The sequence below is a fragment of the Neovison vison genome, chromosome 2 (genome assembly GCF_020171115.1).
Source record: "Neovison vison isolate M4711 chromosome 2, ASM_NN_V1, whole genome shotgun sequence".
In the NCBI taxonomy this organism is placed as follows: domain Eukaryota; kingdom Metazoa; phylum Chordata; class Mammalia; order Carnivora; family Mustelidae; genus Neogale; species Neogale vison.
Window position 1 is genome coordinate 108068595 of NC_058092.1, and position 25892 is coordinate 108094486.

A 25892-nucleotide genomic window follows, 5' to 3' on the forward strand; every position below is an offset into this window, starting at 1 on the left:
TAGAATTGTTCTGCATAGGAGAAGGATGCCTCTTCTCCTCCATGTATAAATTTATCAATCATTTATGTCATTATGGGCTCAATGGATACTTATTTTATAATATGGGTTTTATAATCCAATACTGCTTTATTTTATTGCTCTAGTTGTTCTAGCTTTGACCATTGGTTGGTCTTTCAGTTGGCCCCTGTGCCTTTTGCCATACCCTCCTCCCCATTAATGTTTGGGTTGTTTTGTTTTGTTTTGTTTTTGAGCACTTCTTTACTTTCTGGCACTACAAAAGGCTCTGGGCTCATGTTGTGTATTTCATGCTCAATCCTAGAATCAGCCATTTCTCCAGTGGGTCCTAGTTATTTTTAGTGGGGAATGGTATTAGAAAGCAAGATCTGGGCACTAGATGCGGTGGTAGCTACCAGGGTATAACTTCTTTCAGGTCCTCTCAATTGACAACAAAAGAATATATGTGTATATTAGCCCCTGTATATATGCATATCTGTAAATATTTCTATATGTAACCATCTTTATCTGCATTAAGTTAAACATGAGTTCTTACTGATACTGTAGCTTTACTCCATTACCATATGATTTTTTGGTTACTCTCCCTTGCAGATCTGTGCATTTCCACTTCAAAGGTGAGAAATTTGGTTTCCCATGTTCATCATTCATTTACTTAATTGTTTAATTCCAGTATACACGTATAGCAGTTGTTAACTTGTACCTTGGGGAAGCAATTTTATTGACTAGAGTATAGTATTTATGTGCAGTCGCTTTTTTTTTTTTTTTTTAAAGATTTTTATTTATTTATTTGAGAGAGAGAGACAGTGAGAGAGAGCACGAGCGAGGAGAAGGTCAGAGAGCGAAGCAGACTCCCCATGGAGCTGGGAGCCTGATGCGGGACTCGATCCCGGGACTCCAGGATCACGCCCTGAGCCGAAGGCAGTCGTCCAACCAACTGAGCCACCCAGTTTTGCCTTTATCTTACAGAATTCATTATGGTTACTTAGGTCTGTACCTTTTTCCCCTATTCCCTTCAGTGAGGTTGTTTAAAATACATTTGAAATACGAATAGATTCTCTTGTCACAGTCTGGGATTCTCCCAACCTGCTAGCTGGGTTTTTTTTTTTTTTTTTTAATTTGCTTACCTTCAGGTTTACTCAATGTTATAAATATCCTTAAGTTTTGCAAATGCATTTTGTCGTGATTGTGTGTTACAGTGTCATACAAAATAGTTTTATTGCCCTAAAAATCCCCGTGCTTCACTTATTCATCCTTCCTCTCCCTCCACACCCCAGCAACACACTGATCTTTGCGTTTTCCAGAATGTTGTATAATTGGGATCATACAGTATATAGCTTTTTCATATTATCTTCTTTCCCTTAGCAATATGCATTTTAACGTCTCTCCCCCGTACCATGTCTTTCTGTGACTTGATAGCTCATTTCTTTTTATAGCTGAATATATTCCATTGACTGAATGGATAAACAGTTTTGTTTAGCCATTCACTTAAGAAGGATATCTTGGTTGCTTTCAGGTTTTGGCAATTACGAATAAAGCCGGTATAAACGCTTGTATGTGGGGTTTTGTGTAAATACAAGCTTTCAAGTCAATTGAGTGAATACCTAGTAGTGTGATTGCTATGTCTTATGGTTGAGACTAAGTTTAGCTTTTTAAGGAACTATCAGTCTGTATTCCAAAGTGGCCATACTGTTTTGCATTCCCACCAGCAATGAGTGAGTTGCTCTTGTTCACATCCTCATCGTCATTTCGTGTCATTAGTTTTTTTGGATTTTAGCTATTCAAGTAGGTGTGTGGTATCTTGTTTTGACTTGCAGTTCTCTAGTGATGAATGATGTTGAGTAAATTTTCATGCTCTCTTTTTCCCTAGGTTTTATTTATTTATTAGAGATAGAGAAAGCACAAGCAGGGGGAACAGCAGAGGGGGAGGGAAAAGGAGGCTCTCCCCTGAGCAAGGGAGCTCCATCCCAGGACCCCCATTCAAGGAGCCTGGGATCATGACCTGAGCTGAAAGCAGACATTCAACCCCCTGAGCCACCCAGGTGCCCCACTTTTCATATTCTTATTTGCTGTCTATAAATCTTCTTTGGTGAGGTGTCATATCTTTCGTCCAGTTTGTAATTGGGTTGTTTGTGTTTTTATTGTTGAGTTTTAAGAGTTCTTTCTATATTTTGGATACAAGTCCCTTATCAGATATGCATTTTCCGTATTTCACCCCAAGGGTGTAGCTTGTTTTTCATTCTCTTAACAGTATCTTTCACAGAGCAAAAGTTTTTAATTTTAATAAAGTTCAGCCTAGCAGTTTTTTTTTCTTAGATCACATTTTTGTTGTTGTATCTAAAATCTCTTTGCCATACCCTAGCTTGTCTCCTATGTTACCTTTTAGAGGTTGCATTTTATAATCCACTTTTTAAAAAATAAGATTTTATTTATTTATTTGATAGAGAGCTAGAGAGCACAAGCAAGGGGAGCGGTAGAGCAAGAGGGAGAAGCAAGCTTCTTGCTGAGCAGGGATCCTGATGAGGAGCTCCATCCAAGTACCCTGGGTTCATGACCTGAGCCTCACGCAGACACTTAACGGTCTGAGTCACCCAGGCACCCCTACAATCCACTTTGTAACATAATATTGGCTCAAACATCGTTAGATATTTTCTTCATCTCCATAATTTTAAATGATTGTTTTATAGCTAATTTGTGCTATAATTTTAACTATTCATCCCTCTTATTTTTTTAAATTATTTTTTTATTTTTAAAGATTTTAATTAATTAATTAATTAATTAGGCTGATAGAGATCACAAGTAGGCGGAGAGGCAGGCAGAGAGAGAGGAGGAAGCAGGGTCCCTGCCGAGCAGAGAGCCCAATACGGGGCTTGATCCCAGGACCCCGGGATCATGACCTGAGCCTAAGGCAGAGGTTTTAACCCATTGAGCCACCCAGGCGCCCCTCTTTTTTTTTTTAAATAACAACAGAAATTTGGAAACAATCTTTTTCTTTGTTTAGGAATATTTCATTTTTTCTTTCAACATACTTGAGAGTGGTCCACATACAAAGGTTAGTAAGTTCTTATTACTCTCTTGGAGCTCCTATTTTGATGTTTTCCTTTGGATAAATTTTTCGGTAATGCCATTTTAATTGACAAGATAGGAACGTTTTAATAACTTTAGATGCATATTACCTGTAAAATTGCTTTTCAGAAGGATTTTACCTACATAGTCATCATCTCATTTTCCCTGTAAATTAACATTAGAAGCATTGAGGTGGGGCAGCTGGGTCGCTCTGGCCATTAAGCTTCTGCCTTTGGCTCAAGTTGTAATCTCAGGGTCCTGGGATGGAGGTCTGCATCTCAGGATTCCTGCTCAGCTGGGAGCCTGCTTCTCCCTTTCCCTCTGCCCTGCTCCCTGCCTTCATGCTCTCTCTCTCAAATAAATAAATAAAATCTTAAAAAAGTATTGAGATAATAATTTTGCGCTTTTTAAATTGTTGACTAGTTTTGCTATTTATTGGAAAAAGCTCAAACATTTTAGAAATCTTTGGCCATTTACATTCTCTAGTTATACTTCTCTTTTCCTGTCAATAAGGTGTTTTTAAATGTAAGATGCAAAATGTTCTTATTTCTGAAACAAATTACAAAAAATTTCTTTATTTAGTGGTCCAGAATAGTAATTTTGTGTAGATGCATCCAAGCTTCACTTCTTTTGGCTATGTTCGGCTTACATGTGATTGAATCTCTTATCTCAGGAGTTTAAGGGCAAAGTACAGCCTGATTGCTAAGACAATTAGTCAATAAACATACTCCCAGACTTGATTGTTTGCCTAAGTAAGATAGTGAGGAGGCAGAGTTAGATGAAAAGGAGTCAATCTAAACCAGTCAGATGCCTTAACTATAAATTAGAAAGGACATATATTCACATTTCAGTAGAGTAGTTCCTTGTTTTTATAGTCTAGTGTACCCACCAACTGGGCAATGAACCAATGAAAAGTCAAAGGAAGTGTCTCTCTTCTGATGTGTCAAGGGTCTGTTTTTCTCCAACTTGGAGTCTTCATCCAATTTCTATAAAGATACGTTGTGGACACAGTGGGGAGGTTTATAAAAAGCTTTGTGTAATTGAAGAAATAATAGGTATGTAAAATTTAAAAAAAACTACTCATAGTTCTAGTCACTCTAAACTATTTTCATATTTTACACATTGTGCCTTTTCTTGGGCAAAAATATTTTATGCGCTCATAATCACAATACCCAGTATTTTGCATTTAACATAATATAAGAACTTTTCCATGTTATGTTGCATATGTAGTCTTTACAGATTTTTTTTTTTAAGATTTTTATTTATTTATTTGATAGAGATCACAAGTAGGCAGAGAGGCAGGCAGAGAGCAGGCTCCCCACCGAGCAGAGAGCCCGATGTGGGGCTCGATCCCAGGACCCCGAGATCATGACCTGAGCCTAAGGCAGAGGCCCAAACCACTGAGCCACCCAGGCGCCCCCTTTACAGATATTTTTAAAAAAATAATTGGTCCGGGGGTGTCTGAGTAGTTCATTCAGTTAAGCGTCTGACTCTTGGTTTTGGCTCAGGTTGTGATCTCAGGACTGTGAGATTGCGTTCTGCATTGGTCTTGGTTTCAGTGGAGAGTCGGCTAGAGATGCTCTCTCCCTCTCCCTCCCACTGTGTTCCACCCCATGCTCTCTCTCTCTCTCTCTCTCAAATAAATAAAATCCTAAAACTAAACAACTGGAAAAAGAATTGTATGATCCATTTGCTTGATGTACTTCAATGTCTCTCCCTCTCTCTCCCACTGTGTTCCACCCCATGCTCGCTGACTCGCTCGCTCTCTCTCAAATAAAATCCTAAAACTAAACAACTGGAAAAAGAATTGTATGATCCATTTGCTTGATGTACTTCAATGTCTTTATTCAGAGTACTTTAAAAGTAGAATAAGGATTGTGTTTCACTCTGATGATGGACTCCTATTTCACATTTATAAATGAGGATATTGTATAATAATTTTTATTTAGTTTTATTTTTTTAAAGATTTTACTTACTTATTTGAGATAGAACGAGAGAGAGCGAGCACAAGCATGGGGAGAAGCAGGCAGAGAGAGAAGCAGAGTCTCTGCTGAGCAGGGAGCATGATGTGGGGCTCCATCCCAGGACTCTACTGGGATCACGACTTGAGCTGAAGGCAGACGCTTAACTGACTGAGCCACTCAGGTGCTCCTAATTTTTATTTTTTAAGATTTAATTTTTTAAGTACTCTACACCCAGAGTGGGGCTTGAACTCAGGATCCCAAGATCAAGAGCCTCTCTGTCTACTTGTGATCTCTGTCAAGTAAACAAATAAAATCTTTAACAGAAAGAAAAAAAAAAAAAAAAAAAAAAAAAAGAATCACTTGCTTAAAGATTTATTTTTATTTTTTAAAGATTTTATTTTTAAGTATCTATATCCAACGTGAGGTTTGAACTCACAACCCTGAGATCAAGAGTCATATGCCCCACCTATTGAGTCAGTCAGATGCCCCAATAATTTTTATTTTTAAATAAGTGTTATTGAGGTTTATGTATGGTCCGATGCACACAGCTTAAGTGCAGAGTTTGAGTTTTGACAGAGGTATAGACCCATTTAACTACCCCCCCAGTCAAGATACAGAATACTTCTGTCATTTCTGAAAGCTTCCTTGTGTTCCTTTGCATTCAGTAGTTACCCGTGCCCCGCAGATAACCACTGATAGGATTTCTACCACTGTAGAATAGTTTTCCCTATTCTGGTAGTTAAATAGATGGAATCAAATCAATCACAGACCCTTTTCTGTTTCACTTCTTTTTCTCATTGTGTTTTTGAGATTCATCCATGTTGTTGTGGATATCAGTAGTTTTGGTCTTTTTTATTGCCAATTAAGAGTTCATTGCATGAGTGTGCCACAATTTTTTAAAAAATCTGTTTACCTTTTGATAGATAGTGGGCTGTTTTTAGCTTTGGACTGTTAACGAATAAAGCCTCAGTGAACATTCAGCAGCAGTTGTTTATAAGAAATTGCCAGATTGTTTTTGCTTTGTGCTCCCATTAGCAGTGTATGAGAAGTCCATTTCTTCTATATCTTTGGCAAAAGTTGGTTTTATCCTCTTTTTTATTTTAACCATTCTTGTGGGCATGTAGCCACTGTGTTTTAATCAATATAATTGAAATCTGTGTCATATTGCTTGCAGTTATAGGAATTTATTGTCTTTTTTTTACAGGCTATCTCCAAGGGACTAATTGCCCTTTAATTACTTTTTGTGAATGTCACAGGAGTGGGGGGTCAAGATAATATTCTGTTTACCACACAGAATGGCTCCTTGTCGTTCTTGCCTTGCCTTCTTCTACAAATCCTGACTATTTAGAGCTTTCCCCCCTTGCTTTTCAGAGTGTTTATATTAGCTTTACAATTTCCCCTGTTGGCTTACTTTAGTTGAACTGAAGTCTTATCTGAAACCACGCACCTGGGTGGCTTAGTTGGTTAAGCATCTGCCTTCAGCTCAGGTTAGGATCCCAGAGTCCTGGGATCAAGCCTAGCATGGGGCTCCCTGCTCAGTGGGAAAACGGCTTCTCCTTCTCCCTCTGACTGCTGCTCTGCCTATTGTGCACTCTTTTTCTGTCAAATAAATAAATAAAATATTTTTTAAAAAGTAAATAAATAAAGCCACTCCCCTTAGCTAGCTAAAGGCCTGATAGGGCCAGATTTTGGTCTTGTGTAAAAAATGAGAATTTTATTAAAATTATTAGGTATATTTTTATAATGCTGAAAACACAAAGTATATGTTTTAGGTATATCTGATTACCCAGAGAAACAAAATTTGTAGATTGTTGGAGATTTTTACTAGCCTTTTTTTCTCTTATGCTTTATTATGAAAAATTTCAAGCATACAGAAAAGTTGAAGGTAATGCCCACTGAATACCTGCATACCCACCACCTAAATTTTATAATTAACATTTTGCTGAATTTGTTTAATCAAATACCTTCTGAAAATGTTTTGATAGTGTGGTTGAGCTGTTCCCTTTCTTTGTGGAAGAACGTAGATGAGTGGGACCCATTGAGCAGTAGTTACTTGTGTGTGGTATAGGACTAGGTGGTTCTCTGATACAGTGATATTATGAAGGTGATTTCCTTCTTGTGATGGGTCAGCGTAGGTTGAGAGCTCAATCATTTATTTTCAGATGAATTCCAGCTACATTTTATTACAAAGGCAGAAGATGGGCAAGGAAGATTGGTGATAGAAAGGATTTGTGTCATCAGGAGGCCAAAATGCTACTAACCTGCTTGCCCAACTGATACAAATACTATCACATGAATAGCTGTCATTTATTGAGTAGTTACCGTCTTCTAGAGCTTTATCTCATTTTAGTTCTCATTCTGTTAGCTAGGTATTATTAGCACCATTTTATGGGTTAGGAAACTGAGGTTCAGTGAGATTGAATAATTTAGCAGTGTCTCATCTGTTAAATGGCACAAGTGTTACTCAAAGCCAAGTCTCTCTGACTCTAAAACCCATGCTTTGAACCAGAAGTCAACTGCTGGAAGTTTCCTTCATTGAAGAATTTATAGTTTACATTTATGTCTTTAGAATTGTCCAAATTGGGCCACACTTTGAGCTTGATATGGTGGCGTTCTTGTGGAAAAGAGGGTATCATAAACATTTTTATAATTGCAGAGTCCTCTTATTTTGAGGAGGGAGGATCCTTTTTGAAATTAAACATCCTGGGGTTTTTACTGACCTCATTTCATTCTCTGAAGAATGAAGGAATTTCCAGCCTTGTATTAAATTGTGGAATGTATAACATTCCATTTTTAGTAGAACCAAATAAACATTAGCAAGTGTGTTTAGAATGTGACAGTGGTAGTTCGTTCCTGTCTTTATTTAATTTTTTAAAAGAGGTTTTTAGGATGATAGCCAATTTGAAGCTTGGTCTTTCTGATAAAGAATTGAAACGTAAGCAAGCTTTCTTGCTCCCTGGCTCTTGGAATAAGCCCTACTGAAGTTTCCCAGATGACTTTCAGGGCTTGTTTTTTGAGTGACCCAGGAACAGTGTATTTTTTTTTTTTTAAAGATTTTATTTATTTATTTGACAGAGAGAGATCACAAGCAGGCAGAGAGAGAGAGAGAGGAGGAAGCAGGCTCCCTGCTGAGCAGAGAGCCCGATGCGGGACTCGATCCCAGGACCCTGAGATCATGACCTGAGCCGAAGGCAGCGCTTAACCCACTGAGCCACCCAGGTGCCCAGGAACAGTGTATTTTAATGTAAAAACTGAATGGATGGTGGAAGTATGCATTGAAAGCAGTAGTTCTTCACCTTTGTGGTTAAGAACTTTTAAAGGTTAAGAACTTTTAAAGCCAGTGGAAGCAGTGGACCCCATACTCATGGTGAAAAATACGTATATGCACAAATAGAGTTTTACAGACAAATGATATAGGTGTTCACCAACCCCCAGCCTATTGACAGAATACCCCAGATTAAAGATACCTTAAAGGAGAAAAAAATGGGGAGCTGAAAAATAAGATTTTAGTATAGTTAAACTTTTTTCATAAATATGTGTTTCATAAAATTGCTTATACTAACATAAAAATCTTGTTTTAGTATCCAAGGTGTTCAGTCTCTAAAGTGAGTTTTCCCTACTTTGTTAAAAAAAAAATTTTAAGGGTATTCATGAATAAGCTAAGATTCCTAAGGGTAGAGGAAGCTCTCTATGTTGATTTCTAAATTTTTGCTCTTTTCAATTTTTTCTGCCAGCAAAACATGTTTCTAGAACTATTGATAAGGCTAAAGATTAGATGAAATCCTTTGACAATTCCCAACTTTAGGTTTCCATTTCTTCTTCAACCAACATTTCTTCAGCAGCGATGCAATACTTTGTTCTTTTTTTTTTTTTTTTAAGATTTTATTTATTTATTTGACAGAGAGGGAGATCACATGTATGCAGAGAGAGTCAGGCAGAGAGAGAGGGGGAAGCAGGCTCCCCGCTGAGCAGAGAGCCCGATTCGATTCGGGGCTCCATCCCAGGACCCTGAGATCATGACCTGAGCCGAAGGCAGAGGCTTAATCCACTGAGCCACCCAGGAACCCCACAATACTTCATTCTAGTGCAAGTATTCAGGTGGTGGTCCTAGCGAGTTACATGTTTCATTACAGTAATCCTCACAACAATCCTTTTAGGGGCTTATTATTGTCCCTATTTTACAGATGCAGAAAACAATGCTAAGAAAGCTTAAATGACTTAGTTAAGACCAGTGCCTGCACTGAAGGTAGGGCCAAAAATTTGAACCCATAGCTTCAAAGCTCATTTTCTCTCTGTTTTACCCTCTGGCTCTGTGATGAGAGTTGATCTTTTTTTCTGATTACTAGTTTGACCTGATCCAAATCTTAAAAGCCCAAATTTCTACCAGTGGAAGGGGTGCTTTTATTTTTTTCTATAGCTAGCCAATTGTAAAATTATTGAATTTTTGTGTGTGTGTATAAGTTAGACTTTAGGTTGTGTAAGGTCTAGAGTGCTGAATTTACTGATTAGATTGTTAAACCCAAAAGGAAGGAGGTTTAGCAGGGTGATCTCCTGCCTGTTCTGTTTATATAAATGGATGTTTCAGATACCAGAGTTTGACAGAGACAGTTCCAGTGACTGGAAAGTTTGTGGAAAGCTTGTTACTAAACTTAGCATCATTTTCAGGAAGGAAAAATCCTAATGGTTTGGAACTGAAAAAGAGCTTAACTCTAAAGGGTTGTAGATAAGCTTTTATCGCACTGAGTAAAGGCCAGGTGTCTATTTCTTAACTCTTGGGAGATAGCCATGGAGGGAACCTCCAGCTCAGCTAGCTGCCTTGTGGTTTTTGCTGAGACAGCAGGCAGGGTCAGCATCGTAGAAAGGTAGTTCACAAAACTCACTTTGCTGAGTGAGTTTTGTGACACTCAGCATCTTTCTTGACAAAATTATTGTTCTTCCAAACCTTGTACTTTTCCTAGTTGCAGCCTTCTTATCCAGTGAAGCAGGGAGGAGAATGAGTAGGTTGATTTACTATATAACTTTAGATGTAGGTTCTTTTCGTTTGAACTGACGACACAGGGCTTTAAGTGAGATAGCACAGAGCAGAAAGAAGAGTAGATAGAATGCTAAGAGAGAATAATTGATGTAATTGGGAGGACAAAAGTTGGTTCAGATAATGAAATTTCAAAATTGCCTTTTTATTAAAAACCAAGTGATAAAAGAAATTATTTATATGAAAATATATACCACTTAACTCCCAAGGTGATGAAACTTCCTTTATAGGAAAATTAAATTGACTGATTTGGAGTTACGGGATAGAATCAGATATAAATATAAAAAATTATTTTAAGCCATACTTTTGAGTCTTTACAAATTAAAGGAATGCATTTTGTAAAAAAAAATTTCTTCTTACAGAAATTTTAGGAGGTTTAAAAAGAGCTAAGTAGAGTTCAAATGGCAGTATTATTAAAAGGTGTTTTGAATGTACTGTATACATGCTTGGTTAGGATGAGGAAATTGGCTTTGAAAGCTTTGTTTCCTCTGCAGCTTCACCATGTGCTTTTCCTGAAGCTCTGTGTGGGATTCTAGCATAGAGGAAGGGCAGGCCCTCTCACCTGTTTCCATTTTTTCTCCCTGCCATAAGTTCACAAATACTTTTTCATGTATGATCTATAAAAATAATAACAGCTTTTCTGGAACCAAATTAATCTTGATTTTATGGTTCATACTGTGTGACAGTGGGGGCAGGAGGGTGGAGTTACAAGGTGTTTGGACCCTTCTGGTTTATGGGATTTCTTTTTCCCTTTTTCCCCTTAGGAACGGCGTGAATGTTGAGGGGGCGACACACAAGCAGGTGGTGGACCTGATCCGAGCAGGCGAGAAGGAATTGATCTTGACAGTGTTATCTGTACCTCCACATGAGGCAGATAACCTAGATCCCAGTGACGACTCGTTGGGACAATCATTTTATGATTACACAGAAAAGCAAGCAGTACCCATATCGGTCCCCACATACAAACATGTGGAGCAGAATGGTGAGAAGTTTGTGGTGAGTGTTAGCTCAACTCAATCCTCAAAACATTTAGCTTTTATTTCCCCTCGATCTTGTCATTTATGATATATATTAGAGCATTAGAAGTAATCACCACAACTTTGATTAGTTTGTCTACCAGCAAGATGGGTTCATACATAAATAAAAGATACTGATTATGATTTTTGCAGGGAGTAAAGTACGGTAATGGAGAGGATTTCTATTTCTGTTTAAATATAATTCCACTGTCTTTCCAGACAGTTTTAAGTTTGCATTCTGGTCTTTTGTAAACATGTTTAAGTTGGTTTTGTTGACTTGTTTGTTCTTTTATTGGTTGCCATATATCTTTGCTAATAGCAGTCTCACTTATTGTTGACTCTGTAGAGCTATAGAGCAAGGTTAATTTCAAAAGATGGTGTTTTCTAAAACATTTGGGTAATACAGAATTTGTCCACATCAGAACCTACAAATGCCCTGCACTCCTTTCTACCTCTTGTTCATTTTCGTTTTCTTTGGAGATCCTGGTTGAATGATTAACTTGGGTTTTCCGCAAGGTCCTAAGTATGCTCTGACTACAGTTCTCATGCACTGTTCTATATATTGTCAACCTGTTACTGTTGTAGATGTGCAGGAACGCCCATCTTGAGTTCTGGGTGATATGTGCCAGCCTCTTTTTTGAGTGCCTTGCTTGTTCCTCAAAACCTGATAGGGGCTGGTAGCCCAATATACTTATTTTTTCTCTTCATTGAGGTATGCTTTATTTGCCTTTGATTATTTGGGGAGTGTTGAAATAATGAGAAATTCATTATTCTTTGTAGAAAGTGCAGTGTGTTCTGTTAGATATTGGCAAAGAGACCATATGTGTTTCAAGGTCAACTGCTGACTATAGTTGTAGTCTCTGAAACTGGGATTTATTCCCTGTGTAGGAATGAGCCACAGGACATTTATGGTAAATTCTTTTTAGTGGAGAGATAAGAAAAGCAAGCAGAGAAGCCAGAAAAGTTCAGAAGGATCAAATAGTGTTCACCTGCATCTTTAATTTAGCTGGTGATGGTAATCCATATAGCACAGTTTATGTCAGCCTGGTCTACGGATTCTCAAAGCCTTACTCACAAAGTTTAGAGTTTTGTGTTTTGGAGGTACTATACTTTGAATCACAAGGCATGTAAAAAGTAGAAATCAAGGTCAGCTCCTAAAAGTAGAGCAGATTCGATGTTGAGACCTTTTGGGAATTACCTGAGACCTTTGGAACCTCTGTAGACTTTAGAAAAGGAATGAAACTACTAATTATCCGTTTTAAGAAAATCGGTATTACTGAACATAATTTACCAACATTAACATTCACCCAGGTTAAATGTTCAGTTTCATGAGTTTGGATAAATGTACATAGTTTTACAATCACCATCATCACAATCAAGATACAGAACATTTTCACCACCCCAGAAAGTTCCCTGGTGACCCTTTGCAGTCAGTCCTCTCCTTATAACACCACCCCTGTCGACCACTGATGAGCTGCCTGTTAGTATATTTTGCCTTTTCTCAATGTCAAATAAATGAAATCATATAATAATATTATATATATATATAATCATATAATAAGTAGTTTTTGGTATCTGGCTTTGTTCATTTTGTTCATTTTTTTAAAAGATTGATACATGTTGCATATATCAGTAATTTGTTCCTTTTAATTGCAGTTAATTTTTAATTGAATAAATTTACTACAGTTTGTTTTTCCAGTGGCTTTTTGATGCATGTTTGGGTTGTTTCCAGTTTGGGGCTATTATGACTAAACCATGAAATAACATTAATATATGGGGCTTTATGTAGATGTATATTTTAATTTCTCTTGAGTAGCTAGAAGTGGAATTGCACGGTCATATTGTAAATGAAAGTTTAACCTTTTTTTTCCCTTTGAAGTTTTTTTTTTTTTAAGATTTTATTTATTTATTTGACAGACAGAGACCACAAGTAGGCAGAGAGGCAGGCAGAGAGAGAGGGGGAAGCAAGCTCCCCGCTGAGCAGAGAGCCTGATGTGGGACTTGATCCCAGGAACCTGGGATCATGACTTGAGCCGAAGGCAGAGGCTTTAACCTACTGAGCCACCCAGGTGCCCTCCTTTGAAGTTTTTATTTATCTGTTTGAGGGAGAGCGTGAGCACAAGTTGGGGGGGGGGGAGAGAGAGGGGGACAGGGAGAAGGACAAGCAGACTCCCCACTAAGCAGGGAAACCCATGCAAGGCTCAATCCCAGGACCCCAGGATCATGACCTGAGCAGAAGTCAGATGCTTAACTGACTGGGCCACCCAGGTGCCCCTAATCTTTTTTTATTCCCCAAAGATTTTATTTATTTTTTTGAGAGGAGCAAGAGAGGGAACAGGAGTGAGGGGAGGGAGAGGGAGAAGCAGACTCCCCTGCTGATCAGGGAGCCCGGTGTGGGGCTTGATCCCAGGACCCCGGGATCATGACCTGAGCCAAAGGCAGATGCTTAACCCCATGAACCACCCCGGAGCTTATTTTCATGTCCTTAGTGGCCATTCTTACATTTTCATTGTTGAATTGTTCAACTTTTCCCCCCAACTTTAAAAAAAGATTTTATTTATTAGAAAGAGTGAACATGAGAGAACGAGTGGGGGCAGGGGTAGAGGAAGAGGGAGAAGTGGACTTCTCGCTGAGCATGGAGCTGATCACAGTGCTCCATCCCAGGACCCTGAGATCATGACCTCAGCTACCCAGGTGCTCCTCCCATTTTAAAACTTAAGTTTTTTATCTTCTTTTTTTTTTTAAAAGATTTTATTTATTTATTTGACAGAGATCACAAGTAGGCAGAGAAGCAGGCAGAGAGAGAGGAAGGGAAGCAGGCCCCCCGCTGAGCAGAGAGCCTGACATGGGACTCAATCCTAGGACCCTGAGATCACGACCCAAGCCGAAGGCAGCGGCTCAACCCACGAGCCACCCAGGCGTCCCTTATCTTCTTATTTTGTTGCTAAGAGCTCTTTATGTATTTGGAGTCCTTTATCAAAGAGGTGTTTTGTAAAGTATTTTTCCCAGGCTGTGGCTTGCCTTTTTAAAATTTTTTATTTATTTAAAAGATTTTATTTATTTGAGAGAAAGCATGAGAGGGGGTAGGGTCAGAGGGAGAAACACACTCCCTGCTGAACAGGGAGGCTTATATGGGCTTGATCCTGGGACTTCAGGATCATGACCTGGGCCGAAGGCAGTTGCTTAACCCAACTAAGCCACCGAGGCACCCCTTACTTTTATTTTTAAAATTTTTTGTCATATGTTCAATTAACCAGCATATAGTACATCATTAGTTTTTGATGTAGTGTTCAACATTTGATTAGTTGTGTATAACACCCAGTGTTCATCACCCCCACGTGTCTCCTTAATACTCATCACCTGGTTACCTTATCCCCCAACCCCTCTCCCTTCTGTGACCCTCAAGTTCCCAGAGTCCAGAGTCTCTCATGGTTTGTCTCGTCTCTGATTTCTTCCCATGCAGTTTTCCTCTCTTCCCCTGTGGTCCTCTGTGCTATTTCTTCTGTTCCACATAGGAGTGAAACCGTATGATGATTGTCTTTCTCTGCTTGACTTATTTCACTTAGTATAATCCCCTCCAGTTCCATCCATTTTGATGCAAATGGTAGGTATTCATCCTTTCTGATGGCTGAGTCATACGCCATTGTATATATGGACCACATCTTTATCCATTCATCCGTTGAAGGACATTCTTTTTATTTTTAGCAGTATCTTTCTAAGAACAGAAGTTTTAAATTTTGATGAAGTTGAGTTTGTCTATTTTGTTCATTTATGGATAATTCATATTCTAAGACAGTTGCCTAACCGAAGGACACAAATCTTTTGTTTTCTTGTAAAGGTTTTATAGTTTTAACTCTCTGTTTTTGTAATAACTTTAGTAAGGTGTGATTTACATACCAGCAATTGTACATCTTCAGTGTATATAATTCAGTGGTTCTTAGTTCACAGAGCCATTACCACAGTTAGTTTTAGAACATTTTCATCCCCTCAGAAAGGCAGCATCCTCCATACCTCTCATCTCCCTGTAGATCTTTCTGTCTCTATAGGTTTGCCTATTCTGGACTTTCCACATAAATGAAAATCATATGTGTTCTAGGGTTTATCCATGTTGTAGCATGTATCAGCCAAGTAACATTCCATTGTTTGGAAATGCCACATTTAATTTATCTCTTCTTCAGTTGATGGACATTTGGGTTATTTCTGCTTTTTGGTTGTTGTGAATAATGCTGTTTTGAGTATGTGTGTTGTTCCAGGTTTTTAATATATATCTTTATAAGTACTACCTTTAAATAATTCAATATTACTTCTCGTATAATAAAAGACGTTTACAATAGTATATATCATTTCCTTCTGTCATCCTTTGTGCTGTTGTTGTCATACATTTTACTTCTATATGTGTTATAAATTCCATGTTACTTTGTTATCTTTGCTTTAGATAATTCAAGAAATGAAAAATAAGGAAAGTTTTTTTTTTTTTAAGGTTTATTTATTTGACAGAGAGACAGCAAGAGAGGGAACACAAGTTGGGGGAGTGGGAGGGAGAAGCAGGCTTCCTGCTGAGCAGGGTCCCCATGCCTGGAGCTCAATCCCAGGACTCTAGGATCATGACCTGAGCTGAAGGCAGATGCTTAACGACGGAGGCACTCAGGCGCCCCAGGAAAGAGCTCTTTTATAATAATTTAATTATGTATTTACCATTTATGGTATCCTTCATTCATTTGTATAAATTCAGTTTCCATCTGATATTCTTTTCCTTCTGCCTAAAGAATTTTCTTTAATGGGATCATGATCCTGGGATCCTAGGATTGAGCCCCACATTAGGTTCTCTGCTCAGCAGGGACCCTGCTCCCCCACCCCCCCCCCCCCCCCCCGCCTGTCTCTCTGCCTACTTGTGATCTGTCAAAAAAAAAAAAAAAAAAAATCTTAAAAATGTGACTCCTGTATACTGGCCTGCATAGTGTCTGATGACAAGTGAGAGACCTGATTATTTCAGCTTTTGTTCTTCTCTAAGATGTAATGTTTTAACCCCTTACAGTTACCGTCAGAGTTTTTTAACTTCAAAGTTAAGTCTTTCTTGGTGTTTAGCCTGCTTGGGTTTTCTAAATTTTATAGATTTGTGGTTTGATATCTTATTATTTTTCAAAAATTGTCAGCCAGTATGTCATTAAATATTTCTTTAGCTGTGGTCAGAAGTTCTGTTTTTCTGTGTTCTGCTCTCCCCGCCCTCTCAACTTTTAGCTTCCCCTGCGTTGCCTATACCACAGACAAGTTCTCTCTACCTTTGCCTATCCCCCTCTGGCAAACTGCTCGTGCTTTTTATTTAGGCTAGATTTATAGTGGGAGTTCTGTGTTATCTGGTCCAACTTCTGTCTCAGACAGGGTCTATGCCTGTATCTTGGGAGCAAGACTTTTTTAGTTTTTCTGCCCTTCTTCCTTATCATAGCTAAACTCTGCCTTGTATCTGTGGTTAGTCTTGGAAGAGTTTCTTGTCCCTTCTCTAGCTGTAGCAGAGCTCTACTTAGTATCAGTATAGGAATTTGGGTCTAAGATGGTTTCCTGCCTCTCACCAGGAGTAAGGAATAAAGGGTTTTTCATTTTAGTTTTTCCCCAGAAGCAGTGGATCTTTGCCAGTGCCCTGTCAATGAGAGGATTTGCTGGCTATCCCCCCAAGGGCTTAAGGCTTTTGCTTAATGATAGAAGATAAGGGTTTAGGGGATGTAGGTGGGGCATTGTGGGTTTTTTTGCTAAGCACCTCTGTCATGCCTAAGCTGCCACAGTAGCCCATTTCTAGTGTCCTGCTCTGACTCTGGTCTTTCTTGTGAGCACAAGAGGCGCATGAAGAAGACTTCCAAGTGCATGGGAAATCTCTTATATCTAGAGCAGTATTACTTATTTAAGATTTACTTCCTAAATCTTAAACAGAAGCAGCCAATGATAGCTACTTAATGTATTTGTCTGCTACTACTTGTTTCTGTCATATCTGAGTCTGTTTCTACTGACTGAGTTTTCTTCTGGTTTTAGATCCAATTTTCATGCTTCTTCATATGTCTAGTAATTTTTTTTTTTAAAGATTTTATTTATTTATTTGACAGACAGAGATCACAAGCAGGCAGACAGGCAGGCAGAGAGAGGGAGAGGAGGAAGCAGGCTCCCTGCAGAGCAGAGAGCCCGATGCGGGACTCGATCCCACGACCCTGAGATTATGACCTGAGCCGAAGGCAGCGGCTTAACCCACTGAGCCACCCAGGCGCCCCTATATGTCTAGTAATTTTTGATGGGGTTTTGCACCTTGTTAATTTAATGTGACAGTGTGTTAGATTTTGTTATATTCCTTTAAAGAATGATGGGTTCTGTTCTTTTCTTTCTTTTTTTCTTTCTTTCTTTCTGCTGGCATGCAGTTAAGTTACTTATACATTAGTTTGATCCTTTTTCAGGTTTTTAAGCTCTTTTAGGGTGAGCCTAGACTAGCTTTTATACTCTAGAGCTAATTTAGCTCTACTCCTAAAGCATGGCTCTTTTGAGTTCTTTTGAATGTCATGGAGATTCAAGGGAGGTCTCTGTTCTGGCTGGAGGAAAGTCAAATGATTACAGATGCTCTTTGAACTCTAGTAATTATTTTTACAGCTTACCCTCATAATAGTTCTTTCCTCAAATTGCTATTTGGCCAGAATTCAAGGGGATCTGTCTCTCTTTAGCTCCCCCATCTTGTGCACTCTGTCCTACAAATCCTAGCTTCTTTGGCCTCCCTGAACTCTAGTTTCTGTCTCCACAACTCATTGAAGTTGCCATACTATTTGGATGCCCCGTCTGACCCCCATTTCAGGAGAAACCAGAATCTAGAAAGGCTAGAAAGCCTAGGTTATGGTAGAGCTCATCTTGTTTATTTCCCTTTTCTCAGGGATCACAGTTCTTAGTTGCCGGTTGTCTAGTGTCTAAAAATAGTCATTTCCTATGTTTTGCCCAGTTTTCTAGGTGTTTATTGTAAGAGGTTAATTCCAGACTATTTAGAAGTTCCCAGATTATCCTATAAAAACAGAATATTTTTATTTATAGGTAATTAAAACTTGACTTTTAATATTCTTGATTTTAAAATAATACCAGTGGAACCTTGCTTCATACTATTTAGAAAATTTGATTCTAGTTCGATTAAGGATTTAAATGACAAAAAGTTAAAAGCTGTTAATAGAAGGTATAGGTGAATAGGTATAGCAAAGAGTTTTTGGTCCTGGGTATAGCAGAGTTTAACACAGAAAGCATTGATTATAAGAATACTGATAAATTGGGGGCGCCTGGGTGGCTCAGTGGGTTAAAGCCTCTGCCTTCGGCTCGGGTCATGATCCCAGGGTCCTGGGATCGAGCCCCGCATCGGGCTCTCTGCTCTGCAGAGAGTCTGCTTCCTCCTCTCTCTGCCTACCTCCATGTCTGCTTGTGATCTCTCTCTCTCTGTCAAATAAATAAATAAATCTTTAAAAAAAAAAAAGAATACTGATAAATTGGACTTCATAAAACAGACATTTTTAAAAAATCAAGTTACATAATAAAGTGAAAAGACAAATGACACAGTAGGAGAAGTTAGAATATACACACATGAAAAATATTATGTCAAGTACTTATAATGAACTCTACAAATCAGGGAGAAAAGCACAAAAACTCAGTCTAACACTGGGAAAAATACATGAATGTGTATTTTACAGAAGAGAACACTCACATGGCTAATAAATGTGTGAAGAGATGATAAACATCATTAGATGAAACATTAGAGAAATGTGAATTAGGACCACAGTGAGAAATCTTTTCATACCCATTCCCCATTGGCAAGAAATAAGAGGATCTTTTTATGTTTTACTGAGAGGAGTATAAGTTGATGTAACTAACCGCTTTAGCTTACCGTCTGGCATTATCTATTTAGGTTGATTATTCACATACTTTATAACCTTACAGTTCTACTCTTAGCATACCCAAGAGAATCTTTTATATATGTACAGCAGGGGGTATGTATACAAATTCATAGTAGTATTTGTTCACGATAGCCAAAACCCAGAAACAACCCAAGTGCCCATCAGTGGGATAACAAATATTTAAAAAGCAAAACAACAAATTGTTATATACAGCAGAATAAACCACAAAGGTATGTAACATTGTAGATGAGACTAGGGAAAAAAATAAGCCATGAAAAGATCTCACTCTGCATGATGACCTTTTTATAAAACTAAAATACACCCCCCTTTTTTTGTTATTTCAGAGGTAGAATTCAGTGATTCATCAGTTGCATATAACACCCAGTGCTCATTACATCAAGTGTCCTCCTTAGTGCCTGTCACTCAATTATCCCTCCCCCCACCACCTCCCCTCCAGCAACCCTCTGTTTCCTAGAGTTTGGTGTCTTACAGTTTGCCTCCCTCTCAATTTTCATCTTATTTTTCCATCCTTTCCCCTATGTTCATCTGTTTTGTTTCTTAAATTCTGCATGTGAGTGAATTCATATGGTATTTGTCTTTCTCTGACTTACTTTGCTTAGCATAATTACCTACCCTCTAGTTCCATCCATATCCTTGCAAACGGCAAGCTTTCTTTCTTTTTGTAATATTCCATTAAAACTAAAATATCCTACGGGACGCCTGGGTGGCTCAGTTGGTTAAGCAGCTGCCTTCGGCTCAGGTCATGATCCCAGGGTCCTGGGATCGAGTCCCACATCGGGCTCCTTGCTCAGCAGGGAGCCTGCTTCTCCCTCTGCCTGCCTCTTTGTCTGCCTGTGCTCGCTCGCTTTCTCTCCCTCTGTCTCTGACAAATAAATAAATAAAATCTTAAAAAAAAAAAAACAAAAAAAAAACCTAAAATATCCTTTAAAAATTAATATAAAAAATAAAAATTTAAGGATTACTAATAGATACAGGAAAATACTATAAAAAGAAAAGCAAAGGAGTGATGAACGTGATTGAATATGTTAATTTTGAGGGTCAGGGAAGCAGGGAGAGGAGGGGATAAAGGTGGCAGAGACTATGGTTAGAAATTACTGTCAGGGTCTTATTTATAGTTTACTTTTGACAAGGTTAAAGTAACTAATTAAATTTCCAAACAAAGAGCTTGCCATAATGAGACTGCGTTATGAACCAGGGATTATGATTAATGTAGTTCTGTACACCTGAGGTCTACATAAAGAAAAAAAAAATAGACCATTTATGATCCATCTTGTGGGAGAATACACATACAGTATGCATGCACGAACACACCAGAAACCCAAGTTATTGAAGAGCATATTGTGGCCTTTGTGCTTTTTTATTTCCAGGAAGGAGCCTAAATACTTCAGCATTAGGGAAAAATCCCTGAGTTAAGGATCTCACAGAAGTGAACTAAGAGTGCTGTATCTCCTTTTACTTTATAAGCAGCTTAAGAATGGCAATGTTGTTGTTGTTGTTTTGAGACTTTTTTAAAAAAAGATTTTTATTTATTTATTTGATAGGAGAGAGAGATCGCAAATAGGCGGGGGGGGGGGGGAGCAGACTCCCTGCTGAGCAGGGAGCCTTGATCCCAGGACTCTGAGACCATGACCTGAGCCCAAGGCAGAGGCTTAACCCACTGAGCCACCCAGGCACCCAGTGTTGTTTTTTTTTTTTAAAGATGAATTTTCGGCTAAAAATAAGATTAAATAGCAGGATGGTGTTAGAAACAATTTGTTGGTCATAATGTACATTGAAGTTTCATCCAGATCAATAAAGGGAACAGGACAGCATCTATTTGACTTTTGGAAGCTGAACTTGGATGATATTGCCAAAATGTCACCATTCTATTTTTATTTTCTAGTAACTTTTGCAGTATATAAGGAGATTCTCCTCTGTGTGTTCAGTAACATAATTTCTGTCAGAAAATGAAAACTTTTTAATATTCACATCCTACATAGGATGAGATGTTACCATTTCAAATCCTTAAGAAATCTATAGGTGGGGATCTAAGGAACCAACAAAATGGTGATCTCTGATATCTGGGATTTTGGTTTTGCTACTGAATAACAGCCCAGATGTTAATAGAATTGCTTTCCCTGCAGTGGATTGTGCTCATTGTAAGATTTTATCAGTTACAGGGCACCTGGCTGGCTCATTTAATAGAGCACAGGACTTAATCTCAGGGTGGTGAGTTCAAGCCCCACATTGGCCATGGGGCCTGTTTAAGAAAAAGAGAGAAAAGAATTTATCAGTTATCATCTTCTGGCATTTATTACATAGGATTAAGTCATGAGGCTAAGGAGAAAAATGACATGACATGAATTTTCAGCATTTACATATTAGAAATTATTTTGAAGCTGAATTTTGAAACTTGGACCTGCAGAATCCAGAGAAACAAAATTAGATCCCTGACAGAGAAGTTTTATACTTTCCTCACCCATATTTTTTCCTGTTGGGTTCTTACTAAGCAGAGGATCTCAAGAAGACTGAAACTTGTTACCCTCAATGGTGCTAAGAGCAGTGCAGAGCCTCTAAGCCCACTGCGCCCTGCGTGCCCCAGCCCTGGAGCCTGAGGGCAGGTGCTGTCTGATAGCACGGGCTCTGCCCATGAATGGGTAACAACAGAAAGTGGTATCAGAACAATGAGATTCAGCAGTTTTGCACAGGAAGCTTTGGGAGATGTTGTTTAATGTAGACTCCTTAAAGGTGGGACAAAATTGAACAAACAAGAGGAGTTTGGTCCTTTGGAAAGTGTGGAAGCTGCTAGTGAACTCTATTCTCCACCATCAGGAGAAGTCACTGAAATTAATTGCAGAAAATCCAGGACTTGTCAACAAATCCTTTTATTAGGATGGTTGGCTGATCAAGGTAACACTCAGTAATCCTTCAGAATTAGATGAATTAATGAGTGAAGAAGCATATAAGAAATACATAAAATCTGTTGAGGAGTAAAAATGGAACCCCTAAATAAACTAGTATGAAAGGAAGGAAGGAAGGAATGGAGGGAGAGGGGGAGAGAGAGAAAGAGAGACAGACAAACTGGTTGCCTCAGACAATTGGCTTTGCAGTGTGAACGTTCCAAGTTGAAGAAAGTGAACAGTGATCATTAAATTCAGTGTACTATGGCAAGCTGGTCTAACTTCATCTAATTCTGTTTATGATCCAGCCAGTCTTAGGGTTTAAATTAAGGTAGAAAGATCCCAAAAGCACTGCCTGCCCGTGTATAGCTATAGTTACTATTTGATTATGTCCTCCTCAAGTCCAGAGAATGAATGAAAAAAAATATATATATATACATATATATATATTTTTTAAAGAATTTATTTATTTATTTTACAGAGATCACAAGTAGGCAGATAGGCAGGCAGAGAGAGAGGAAGGGAAGCAGGCTCCGTACTGAGCAGAGGGCCCGACGCGGGGTGCGATCCCAGGATCCTGGGATCATGACCTGAGCCGAAGGCAGAGGCTTTTAACCCACTGAGCCACCCAGGCACCCCCAGAGAATATATATTTTTGATAGACATTCTCGTTTGTAATGAGACTATGGGCATTTCTTTCTTTTAAAAAAAAAAAAGATTTTATTTCTTCATTTGACAGTCAGAAATCACAAGGATCTCTTGTGATCAGAGATCACGACCTGAGCCGAGGGCAGAGGCCCCAACCCACTGAGCCACCCAGGCGCCCTCTTTCTTTTTTTTTTTTTTTTTAAGATATTTATTTATTTATTTATTTGAGAGTGAATACACAAGTAGGGGAACCGGCAGGCGTGGGAGAAGCAGCCTCCGCACTGAGCAGGATACTGATGTGGGATCCATCCCATGCCCCTGGGATCATGACCTGAGCTTAAGGCAGATGCTTAACTGACTGAACCACCCAGGCATCCTGAGACTGTGGGCATTTCTCATGGCCCATGGACATTCTTGAATTTTAGGCAGAAGACCTTAGCATGCACTAAGTCAATCAGTCATTTTTTTCGGCAAGTGAGTGTGTCCAAACCAGGGAACTATGAATACTGATAGATCTTGGTTAATTTTCAGGACCAATGAAGAACAAAGACAATCTGTTGGCACTCTTTTTGTATGTTTCTCATTTGCTTAGCACAGTTAATTTATTTTATTTTATTTTTTAAAAGATTTTATTTATTTGATAGAGATCACAAGTAGGCAGAGAGGCAGGCAGAGAGAGGAGGAAGCAGGCTCCCCACCGAGCAGAGAGCCCAACGAGGGGCTCGATCCCAGGACCCTGAGATCATGACCTGAGCTGAAGGCAGAGGCTTTAACCCACTGTGCCACCCAGGCGCCCCTAGAACAGTTAATTTAAAATGGTTTTTGGCTCTTGGGGAGGTCATTCCTGCTTGCCTTAAAGTATTACAGAACTGTCAGGCATCCAGATTATTTATATTTCTGTTGCCTTGACACCACATTTAAATTGGGATGGGGGAGGTAGGTGAGTGGCTATTTGATGTTACTCTTCTCATCGTATAAAGAAACTGAAAGTTGAGTCAATTTCTCAGGTTTCTTGTTGAAATTATCACAAAGGCCTCTCAGGCTGTAGCGTTCGTTTTATCCTAGGAAATGTTTTACGGGACTTGAGATCACTCAGGTGATCACCTTTGAAGAACTATAGTCATAGTCTTCTTGTGCATTATCAAAGATCTATTGATCTATTCTATTCTTCCCTGGAAAAAGATTTTGGGGAGTATCTTTGATCTAGCAGTGTCCCTAAGTAGTTTACCTCCCTTTCTTCCTAGTATGAGGAACTCAGGCTGATATGTATCACCCATACTGTTACGGGCTTAGTTTTTGTAAGCAAAAGAATGGTGATGTTATTGAGAAATTTGGATACTTTAGTTTGAGAAGGAAGTATATAAGGCCAGACTGACTAAATAAGAATTCTTAAGACTGCCTGCCCTCAGGAATACTGTGGTATTATCTAAGGGAAATGCTGTTCTCCTTTTATGCATTTGTACTTCAGGAGGCAGTGATGGGAATACTTGATAATATATGTGATTCATTACAACTTTGATAATCACAGGAAGAACGCTCATTGATCTGGATCATACACATCCTTGGAGACTGTTTGATAGTGATTAGAGGCTTTGTTTTTAATTGGAGGAATCATAGGTAAAAAGTTACAGGAGAGGAATCTTGAATAAATTAATTTTTTTTTTGCATTTAATTCACTTCCTAAATCACAGAACCATGGGAAAGACACATCTTGAGCTTTGAAGGAAAGGCTTTGGCCTATACACTCTCAGTGATTAACTCGTGATTCCATGAGTAGATCTGTTTTGTGCACGTTTAAAATTTGTAATGATTTTTGCAAAACCAGTTAATGTGATTTGGGGCCAGTTTTTCCGTCTCTGCCTCATTTGTTATGTTCTGAGAATACAAAGTAACTTGGATTATTAGATGTTTTTGGGTTGCATGTTCTATCACTTTCCTTTATGAGGGTACATAGTCAAGAATTTCACATATATCCATTTATTTTGTAATCAGATATTTACTGAGTGCCTGCTCTGTTCCACACTCTGTTCTAGAAGCTTGGCATGTATCTATGAACAATAGACAAAAGTCTCTAACCATTTCTTCATGAGGATTATTAACTCTTCGTAATTACAAGGTGGTCCTTAGAATATGTTTATTCTTCAACTTTTTGTTAGCCCTGTTTTAATGATAGAAGGAAGAACAAAACTAAAGTTACCTGACTTTGGGAAAGTAGTTTTTGCAACAAAAACATTTTACTAACAAAATGCTACTATTACATAATTTTTGGAACTTCCTTTGAAGTTTGGGCCACACACAAATAACAGTCACATTGCTTTCTAGTCAACCCTCACTTTATAAATCTCCAAATTTACTTGCTTGTTCATTCGCTAGATTTACCACATTGACTTTGAATGACTTAACTTTCTGAAAATAAAATCCACTCTTTAAAGCTGATAATTGCCTTTGAAGATATTTAAAACAATGTGTTGGAGGTAATTTTAATAGCAAAAATAAGGTCATGGGCTGCTTGAAAGGAGTAGCACTCTGTTGTACCTATCATTTCTGACATGTTTATTAAAAGTAAGCCTTATTTTACAGTGACCATGAACATATTCTCTGTTAAGTACGTAGCAGAATATACCTCACCAGCATCTGTCTGAGCTTGACTTTAGATGATTCTGTGATTTAATTTGTAGTAAGTAGGCTTTTTTTTGTGTTTTTTTTTTTTTTTTTTTTTTTGTTCTTTCCCCTCACCAGGTATACAATGTTTATATGGCAGGGAGGCAGCTGTGTTCTAAGCGGTACCGGGAGTTTGCCATCCTACACCAGAACCTGAAGAGAGAGTTTGCCAACTTTACATTTCCCCGACTTCCAGGGAAGTGGCCATTCTCTTTGTCAGAACAACAACTAGATGCCCGACGTCGGGGGTTGGAAGAATATCTAGAAAAGGGTAAGCTGGCCTACTAAACTCTACTCTCTTAAGTAGACATGGAGTCTGGTGGGTATGTGTTGCAACTCTTAAACTCCATAGCTAAGTTCCCCGAAACTCAGTAGTGAAAGTAAATCACATTTCTCTGACCATTGATGTTGAGTGATCTGAGCTTTGAAGCTCAGACTGAAATGTCCAGCGCAAGGATTAATTGTCATTTCATTGACTTGGTGAGGACTTAACAACAGAAAAATACATAATTCGTTTTTGATGCATTAGGGACCTGTATTATAGGGTTAACGTTATTTGCCAGCAAACACAGACAGACTCATCAACATGCTGAGTTGACTTCAGAACTAAACAGGCCATACTTAAAACATTTTTATTAAAATGATTCTCAGTTCACTGGCAAATCATACTTGAAAACTCCTTTTCCTCTTACAGG

General features: G+C 38.6%; 1 protein-coding gene across 1 annotated transcript in view; it reads left to right on the forward strand.

Moving 5' to 3' along the window:
• Positions 1-25892, forward strand: part of SNX27 (sorting nexin 27) — a 65963-nt gene that overhangs the window by 13408 nt on the left and 26663 nt on the right. The window contains exons 2-3 of the mRNA XM_044239241.1: positions 10839-11070; positions 25276-25468. Of these exons, the coding sequence (XP_044095176.1) occupies positions 10839-11070; positions 25276-25468 (425 nt within the window). The remainder of the gene's footprint in view (positions 1-10838; positions 11071-25275; positions 25469-25892) is intronic.